Consider the following 9,989-nt stretch of genomic DNA (forward strand, 5'->3'; position numbering starts at 1 on the left):
TGATGCTATGAAATTTGGAGCTCCTTTCTTTTGCAAAATTAACTTCTTAAATAGCCTGGGCGACCAATTTTTTTGTTCGGCAGAAGGTTAACCCAACTACATTACAATCTAGTAACAAGAAAGCTTGAACCACAGCAAGCATAGAATCCATTTTCGCCAGAGGCTTCACAGCCAATGGCAAGGAGAAAAAAAAGTAACGCCTAACATTATAGCTGCTATTGAGAGTTTAAGACTGATACAACTAGTAGCTGCTTCATGATGTCAATCACCACAGCATTAAGCAGGCAACCGGTCCAAGGAATAGAAGCCAGACATGGCATGCCTCAAGCCAACATCTTGAGACTGTAAGGGGTTGGAATCCCCTGAGTAAGAGCTGCACAGCTCAGAGCATCTACTTGTGGTTCTTTCTTCTGCGCTTCTTTCCAATAGAAGCTTTAGCAGACCCCTGCTCCTCCTCTGATGAGTCACCTTCTTTTGCCTTTGGCTTCCTTTTGGTTGAAAGACCATTTGTCTTGGATCCATCAATAGCTTCACTGGATTTCACTTCATCTTTTGAATCCTGGTCTTCATTGCCAGCCTCATCTTTTGATTTTTCAGCACTTCTGGTGCCACCAACCTCATTTTTGTTGCTTGCCATGACTACACCATCCCTAGTCTTGCCAGTGGATCGAGAGGGCCTTGCACCTTCCTTCTTAAGGTTACTGCCAGTTTTAGGTGTCTCTTGAATATCCTTCTCCACACTTTTTCCCTTCAGTCTGGCTGAAGTCACAGGGCTATTGCTGGAGCGCACACCTTTTGGACGTCCCCTCTTCTTGGGAGGATCCCTACTATCACTGCCACTATGCAGAAAACAGATTATTAGTTTCACATAAGCTACAGTGTTCATGATGCATCAAGATGATACATCCATATCAAACACTTACCTTTTAGGTGTTCCTGTCTTCCCTTCCTTCGTTTGCTGGCGCAAAATCCCTTGACCGCTTTTGCCGCGTGGCCTGGTTGAAACAAGCAGTAACACATAACTAAATAAATGACACCTTTTGAACAGGACTGGAGTGGGGTATCAGATAACCTTGGTCTAGTACAGTAGGGGAAAGAAACAGGAATAAAAGAGCCAAAAGTTGATCAATGGACTTGGAAAGTAAATATGCAGATGCATAGTAAAAAGCAAAACTATAAACAAATCAACTTCCGAATTCCAATTTGCAAGCCACAGCTAAATTAGCTACAAGACAAGAAATTTACAAAAGAACAATCTATTTCGGTTGTCCTGAAGAGGCATGCTAGAAAAGTTAAATTGGAGATAAAGAGACAGGCACAATTAAGGGCTTCACCCAAAGCTTATCATGAAAGACAAATATTGGTGCTTAGAAAAATAAAGCACATGCATGCTACGGCTGCTTTGTTTAGTTTTAAGTTTAGTAACCCTACTTCATATGTTAAGAAGCTACTTCAAGCAACTTGAGTACAAGACACTTCTTAACATATGAGGTAGGGAAGACTGCAGTTGTGTAGGAATCATCATGAGACATTGTTTTAAAGTTCTGGCATAATTACATTGTCATATAAACATTGAATACATAGAATGTGGAAAATAGAATGTCTTGCTTACGTATCAGATGCCGCATCAGGATCGCTGTTTTGCTCCTGCAAGATAGTGGACGAATTAGAAAGGAACAAAGGAGGATATAACTGCATCAAGCTTCATGAACATACCTCCGTAATGAATTCCCACTTCTCGTTCTTGAGCAGTAGTACCTCAACATCACCATCATCATAGGCAACCTGATTAAGAACAAGAAAGTGTCCAAATGTCAAGGAACCATTTTCTTACAGCAACAACAAAGCCTTTTTGTCCAAAGCAACCATTTTCTTAAGGAAAAAAAAGAACTATAATAACCAGTAGTGTTTCAGAGTTCAGGCAGACAGAGTAATAAGTGAAGCATGCAGAACTGAAGATAAAGCCTGTGTATGAATGCGCACCTTGTGTTTTTTTGAAGACGCATCAAATGATTTAACAACACCATCATAGAACCTGCAAGGCAAGAAACAGTTTCAAACCCATCCAAACAACATGACAGCATAACTCGTGGAGCAAATAGCATATTCTATGCATAGTTATCATAAAGAAGATTCAAGGAAAGATAAATAAACAATTGGTGTATAGCTCTAACCTGAAGGAACTATTGACCTATATATTCCCCGGGGGGGGGGGGGGGGACAAGTGACTTAGAAGCCTTTGAGAAAATAGTAAAATGCATAATGTAACAAAAAAAAGTGGTCTGTACTAAAATACAGTCAATGAAGCATCGGGGCATTAAGAGCTCTATATTAACCATGTTAAGAATACTCTGCATATAAGAACACAAATGATGATCACCACGCTTACATTTTGTCATCAGGCCACCAAACTTTAATTCTTGAGCCAACAAGGTTTTCATCAAGAATGTTGTTTTTCTTTGACAGTGGGGCCTGCAAAAAAAATGGAAAAAGATGACAAACTGAAAGAAAAATCAAGTCAAACAAGACAATGCATCGTCTGTAATCAGCTATACATACCTCTTCAGCTTCCTGCGGACGTTTCCTTTTTGACCCTCCACCGTCCTCTTGTTGACCTTTTGTTTTATCGGTCTTGCTTGCCGACACCATTTCCTGCTTAATTGTTATTAATAAAGATTAGTCGTTGTGGAAGACCAGATCAAATTATCAAAGCATGCAAAAAACTGTCATTGCAGCCGCATTAGAATCAATATTTGTTAAGTGCAACTGAATCTCCAAAAACTTCCACTGTAATTAGGAACATATTTGACTATGGAATGCCATCACCAATTAGAAAACCATAGCAGTTAGACAGAGTTCAAAAAAATGACGACCTTCAACCGAAGGCAATAGAAGCTACACATTTGAAAATTACAATGAGTTACAAGCCCCCCTACTAACCATGCAGCCGGATTAGAACAGAAAAATCACGTAACAATGGAACCACAAATAGCCACAAAAGAAATCAGACCTTCAGAAAATGATATGCAGGCATGACTGACATGAAAAGAAAGCAATTCAATACAGGTATTATAGTCTACTGGGAACAAGAAAATTACCTTCAAACTGGTATCTTCATCATCGTCTTCATCAGAGAAGGGGTCTTCTTTCTTCAGCTTCAAATTGGCTTTCTGCTGCTTCTTCCAAGATTCTCTTTCAGCAACCTTTGTTGAAGGAGACTTGGCATCAATTTTAGTCATCTGCCTTGTAACTCTTCGTCCAGAATCACTAACAAGGTCAAGCCTTTTGGGTTCTAGGTCTGATCCTTGTTTATTTCCAGAAGGCTTTTTCTCCTGCGACTTTGCTGCAGGAGGCCGGCCTCGCTTTGGTTTAACCACAGCAGACTTAGCATCATCAGCAGCTCTATTGCCAGTCTCTGTCAGCTGCTTATCATCACCATCATTTGTCTCTGGGCATAACTCTCCAGATGCAACAAGACTCTCATTGTCTTTAACAACCTTAGGATGTTCGGTAATCTCAGATACAGTGGAAGAATCAAGCCTGTGACTTTTCTTTAAACTGAGATCATATGACTTTTCAGGTTCTGTGATGACTGGTTCTGACATTTCTTTGTCACCAGATATCAGTTGATCAGAAATTTTGGCCTGCTCTAACACTTCTTTGTCACCAGATATCAGTTGATCAGAAATTTTGGCCTGCTCATCACCAGAAGGCAGTTCAGGCTTCTGTTCAGAAGCTGGTCCATCTGTGGACTTGACATTGTCAACTGGAGCACCACCGTTGCTAATGGCAGCTGTAGGAATACTGCTTGGGCAAGTACCGTCTTGTCCTGCGCAATTCACATCTTGCTCTAACTTTGAAGTTTCCTGAAACACGAGAAACATAAAGTTGTGGTTGCTACCTTACTTTCTAGAACTCCAGATACTGAACAACTGTAGCAGCATACCTGAGGTGACTCGTCAGAAACAGACCTCTCACATATTTTACCTTCAGCTGCCTGCACAACAAGAATTCAGAGTAAGTTAGTACGCAGTTGAATATAATACCAAAAAAAGAACTAATCTTAGTAATATAATATCAAGGAGAGAATATGCATTACAAACAATAGTGGATCATGCTATTGACACTACCCAGATACCAATGTGACCATGCATACCATAAAACATATTACCAATGCACAAAATAATGTTGAATAATGCGAAGGAACTAGTACGTAACAAAAATGTTTCTTTAATAATTCACATTTGATATATTTTGGTCGCCCCCCGCTCCAATCTGCAAGGTTTCAAAATTCAGACCATATCCCCTTTTCGAGGGATGACCTGCTGGACTTCAACCTAAGATACACTAGATCCTACATATAATCAACAATAAATGCCTGTCAAAACAGTATATGTCCCATGTCCCTCTCCTACCAGTATCTCAATAACAGAAGAAGTATCACCCATTAAACAAGAAATATACAGGCGAGCTGCCTTGCTCATTTGAACACACATCTACTTAGACGAACAAATTTCTAACATGTACGCACCGATCCTTAAATTGAACATGTAATTTGTAGGTATTTTAACTAACCTTTGCAGACACATCTGCATTGTTGTTTTCTATGGCATCTGAAGCATCTTGGCACAGCAATGCAACAATGTTGCTGTACTCATCTAAGGGAGTATCTTTAAGCAACTCAATAAACACTTGTTTTAACCTGTCTTTGCAATGACCTACTACCCGCTCTGCAAGTCCAAAAGCTGCCGGAAGAGTTTCCTGGAAAGTCAAGTTGAAAATGTTAGTGAAGATGATGAGAACTATGTTGTTAATGCAACAACATATGGATAAACTTACCTGTGCTTCCTTTTTAAGGTTTTGGAGCAGGCATGATGCCAGTTCTGGAGGGACATTGTCACTCTCCTCAATTACAAAAACCATTATGTTTTCCATACAACAGTTGATGTTTTCTGAATGATCCAGGCTGAAATAAATCAAAAAGGGAATGAGTGAGATGAGAAACAAACTTAATGCTTTAATAGAACATAAGCAGAACACACATATGCACTCAGCACACGCGCGCTCGCACATTCAAGGGGAACATATACAGGAACATACACATGCAGTCTATAACCATAACCATCATAAATGTAATCCAATCAATGAGCAATTCCAACTCTAATCAATCAAAAGGAGGCCATAACTGCACTATCACCCTAATCCATCTGACAGAACTTTAAAAAACGACACGCTCGGTGTATATTAACAGAAGATAAGCAGAACACAAATATGCATATTGCACACACACAACAGGAATATATACAGGAACAACATAATCAGCATAAACTAAATCCAATCAGCGAGCAACTTCAACTTTAGTCAATCAAAAGGGGGCCACAATAACATTATCACCTTAATCCAATTTACAGAACTTTAAAAAAATGACACACTCAGTGTATGAAGAAAATATGATACAAAATAAATGTGGGAGAAGTTTCATACGAGATGGCTTTGAATAGATTACGGAACATGTCGACTGCCAGATGGTCCAAGTCAAGATCCAACATCAGGGCACAACACCGGGTCGTTGCAACAGATTCAAGGATCGAAGCCCTCCTTGCAAAGGAGGGGCTGTCCATATCATCCAAGTCAGCAAAAGTTTCCACAATTCTCTTAAAGACATCCTGGAATCAGGCAAGGAACAAATGTCAGTACATAAAGACACCACCATTTCATCCTGAGAGGGGCAACACATCACCTTCATGATGTCATCATCATAGGGTGCCTCTGGAGCGGTGATCCTGGTAACTTCAGTTAAGCAAGAGGTAACAGCAACCTTGATGTCTGGATCTGGGTGCTCCAGTAGCTCCTTTGTAATCAAAGCAGACATGGTGGGGCGAAGAGTGTTGAGCATGCCCTCGGGCGGGGCCTGGAGCACCCTGACCAACCAGGTATCCGCTTCCTGCAGAAACGAACGAGCAGTTCAAACTCTAATAAATCAAAAGAGCAAACCTGTTCTCAAATAATAAGCTAGATGAGCAACCAGCTAGGGCAGACTTCTATACAATCCCCAAAAAACCTAAACGACTGCAAGTCTAGATCCATCTATGTGGGAACCTACTCGAAACCGCACGCCAGATTGGTAAGTACAACAAGAATTCCAACTCTAATCAATCAAAAGAGCAAAACTTTTCTCCAATCCTAAGCTAGATGAGCAACCAGCTAGGGTAGACTTTGCAAACAATCCCCCAAAAACCTAAACGACTGCAAGTCTAGATCCATCTAGGTGAGATCCACCTCTGTGTCTACTTGAAACCGCACGCCAGATTGGCAAGTACAACAAGAGTTACAATTCTAATCAATCAAAATGGCAAACCTTTTCTCCAATCCTAAGCTAGATGAGCAACTGGATAGGGCAGAGTTAGTATACAATCCCCAAAAAACCTAAAACACCCGCAGGCCTGGATCCATCTCTGTGAGAATCCATCTCTGTGGGAACCTACTCGAAATCGCACACCAGATCGGTAAGTACAACAAGAATTACAACTCTAATCAATCAAAATGGCAAACCTTTTATCTAATCCTAAGCTAGATGAGCAACTGGATAGGGCAAAGTTAGTATATAATCCCCAAAAAACCTAAACAATTGCAAGTCTAGATCCATCTCTGTGGGAACCTACTCGGAACCTCACGCCAGATTGGTAAGTACAACAAGAATTCCAACTCTAATCAATCAAACAGCAACCTTTTTTCCAATCTTAAGCTAGATGAACAACCAGCTGAAACAAACTTCATACAGAACCCCCAAAAAACCTAAACAATTGCAAGTCAAGCCCCATATATGGGGGAACCTAAGCCCGATTGACGAGTACAACAAGAATTCCAACTCTAATCAACACCACCACTACCACCCAAAAAAAAAAAAAACTAAACGATGACTATCCAAGCAACATGTCTACGCCAACCTAATCAAAATCACACGCCCGATTGACGAGTACAGCAAGAACAGAGACGATAGCTAGGGCGAAAGCAAAGGGTGTGAGGGGGCCGGCGCTCACCTGAAGTAACCGGAGCAACTCGTCGCTGTCCTGAGGGAGCTCGCCGAAGCGCTGGCCGATGTCGCGCATCCGTCGCTCGGCCTCATCCTGCACTTCCGCCGGCGTCATCACAGGGGCTGCAGGCGGCGCGTCGTCCGCCATAGTCGGGGAGCAGGGGGAGACCAAGCTAGGAGAAGCGGCGGCTAGGGTTTCGGCGAGGTGGCAGCTGCGACGGGGAGGGAGGGTTTTATAGCCGACGAGGGGGCGCCGGTGGCAGGCAGCGACGGGGAGCACGCGTTCCGCGTTCGCACCCGCCCCTTCCCTCCTTCCAAATTTTCACCCCACCTCGCCGCCGTTCGAATCGAGCAACGGAAACATCTGGTCTGGCCTGGGGTTTAGCGGGGGATGAGCTGTTGTGCCACAGCTTTGAGCCAGGCCCTTCCCACCTGTATGCCAAAAATGCCTTCGAGAGAGGAGGTGATGGATCCGGTTTCAAATTCAAAGATGGAGAGGGCAAAACTTGGCGGCAGGTGGGCTTTAATACTTGCCTGATTCGAGCAAATGCGCCAATTTTTTTTGTTCGAAAAATGTTCAATGTGAATCCTCCAATTGCAGGGGCTAGGGTTTACACAAGGGGCTCTTCCGAATTATTTTCTATTTTTGGTTTGCAAAAGGTTAAATGTGAACGTGATGACAATGTTCAGAGTTTACATGAGAGGCTCTTTTTGCAACGGATCTTGCATAATCATGTATAGGATAGGAGGTATGGAAAGAGAATTGTGATGGTTTTGGTTTATACCGTGTCCCTTTTGCACGAGTATTTCATTCTAAGAAAGCTTTTGAATAAGCTAAAGGCTTTAGGTGTCTAAGGTAAAGCCGTGCATAAGCCCCAAACACCCAAAGATTTGATTTATGGAATAATTCAAAGATTTGGTTTCATTCTAATAAAGGCTTTGAATGATTCATTTATTGATATTATTGTCTCAAATCTACCAAAGATTTACAGAATATTAGTCCAATAAAGTCGTTAGATATATTTCCTAGATGCTGCAAATTCACAATCTAATATCTCATCTCCAACCTTTTGCAAGCGATCTTGCATAATCATGTATAGATAAGAGACATGAAAAAAGAATTGTGATGGTTTTGATTTATACCATGTCCCTTTTGCATGAGTAATTCATTCTAAGAGAGGTTTTGAATAAGCTAAAGGCTTTAGGTGTCTTGGGTAAAGCCGTGCATAAGCCCCAAACATCTAAAGATTTGATTTGTGGAATAATTCAAAGATTTGATTTCATTCTAATAAAGGCTTTGAATTATTCATTTATTGATATTATTGTCTCAAATCTTCCAAAGATTTATAGAATATTACTGAACAAAACTGTTGGATATATTTCCTAGATCCTGCAGATTCACAATCTAATATCTCATCTCCAACCATTTGCAAACTTCTTATTTATTTCGCAAGCAATTTTAGTATACTTAAATGAAAAAAAACTAGCATGAATAAAAACATATTGTCATTAAGTCTAAACCAGGCTGAACAGGGGGCACAATAATAATAGAAAATGAAATGGAGATTGAGAAAAAAATAGAAAGGGGGAATTGAGCATAAGTTGTGTTACAACTGCCATCACAACCACCATCTTTCGGCTAAAAGAATCTCACCTCTACTAGCCTTGTGCTCTTCACTAACTCTTTTTCTGAAACCCTTACAATATTTCCCCATGGTTTTTATGCCACTCTTCGAGTGATTTGGCAAAACAATCAATAGCCATACCCACAAGATAAATATGGCATCAACATTATGTATGTCTATTTGTAATATTAGTGACAATAAAAAAACAACTTCATTGGACAAACATAAAAAGGAGTATCATGATCAATGAAATTAAATTGCATTACATGTTGCTTGGCATAATAATCACACTCATATATAATGATGGGCACAGTAGGAAAAAAAGAAGAAGCATACCTTCGACTGGGAATGGAAATATGAAATGTGAGACAAACTGATGTGGTAAAGTTGGAGCCATGTCAAAACCGACCATGCAGCTTAGCAATCTTCTCATCTATTAACTGTGGAAAAAATAAAACCACCTCATGCGCATCCTTCTTAAAAAGGAACAAATATATAAAAAGTAAATTAGATGTATAGACCAAACGTTCCAATCCACACAACTTATAAGTTTAACCCTATAGTACAATTTATTTCAAGGATCATCAAACTTGAGTGACAATTTCACTAATCATCATTTATTTATCTTTGACCACTCTCTACGTTCCTCCATATCCAGGAAGCCCACCAATCAAAATGCTATCATCTTCCCTATATCACACCATGCAGCCTTTGAGGCCTCTCCCTTGTCTCTCCCTTGCCCCCTTGTGGCACAAGAAAGAACCTTTACCTAAATAGATAAACCAGCATTTGAAAAGGTAAATAGTTGGCATATAGATGGTGTGACATCGATTGGACGCTACACTCAAAGAAATGAGACATGTATACATCTGCACAAATGCGTGTTTCCAAAAAAGAAATGCAAGAAAAAACAACATAATCACTCATGGTATTCAAACGCTTGCTTAGGGGCATCCTCCTAACCCATGAAATCATGGTTTCAAAAATTGCCCTATGTAGTTGCCTAGGCGAAGGTCAATTGCCATGATTTGTTCTGATAGCTAAGGTACGCGATTGACCACCTCGTTGGCGAGCTAGATCAAGGCGGACCCTACAATTATCGAATCTTGTCTACCACCGTTGAACAACCCTTATTCCCCTCCCCCCTCCTAATACCCATGTCTCGATTATTCCATCAAAATTGCTATCCAAACCTTCTTCTGACACCCTAGCTAATCTCTTTGTTGAAGCACCTAATCGACTATCATTCCTAGCGATAAAAAGGGATAGGAAGTGAGCATAAGTACTTACGGTGGTAGAGGAAAGGGAGAAGAGGAAGATGGCGACTGCAT

At 40.8% G+C, this 9,989-nt stretch overlaps 1 protein-coding gene across 2 annotated transcripts; it reads right to left on the reverse strand.

The window, feature by feature from the left end:
* On the reverse strand, positions 1–7,536 carry LOC133924526 (sister chromatid cohesion protein PDS5 homolog C-like). 2 transcript variants are annotated; one of them, XM_062370105.1, is made up of 14 exons: positions 7,041–7,536; positions 5,741–5,944; positions 5,485–5,666; positions 4,840–4,966; positions 4,576–4,761; positions 3,947–3,997; positions 3,099–3,866; positions 2,560–2,652; positions 2,390–2,472; positions 1,984–2,035; positions 1,717–1,785; positions 1,613–1,647; positions 924–995; positions 1–833 (listed from the first exon to the last, which is right to left on the reverse strand). In XM_062370105.1, the coding sequence occupies exons 1-14, from the start codon at positions 7,179–7,181 to the stop codon at positions 392–394; spliced, it is 2,505 nt and encodes an 834-aa protein (XP_062226089.1). In that variant the 5' UTR covers positions 7,182–7,536; the 3' UTR covers positions 1–391. The 2 variants fall into 2 exon arrangements, with proteins under 2 accessions (XP_062226089.1, XP_062226088.1); XM_062370104.1 differs by having other exon boundaries at positions 1–839; positions 7,041–7,535.
* Positions 7,537–9,989: the final 2,453 nt, after the last annotated feature.

Source organism: Phragmites australis, chromosome 7 (genome assembly GCF_958298935.1).
Source record: "Phragmites australis chromosome 7, lpPhrAust1.1, whole genome shotgun sequence".
NCBI lineage: Eukaryota > Viridiplantae > Streptophyta > Magnoliopsida > Poales > Poaceae > Phragmites > Phragmites australis.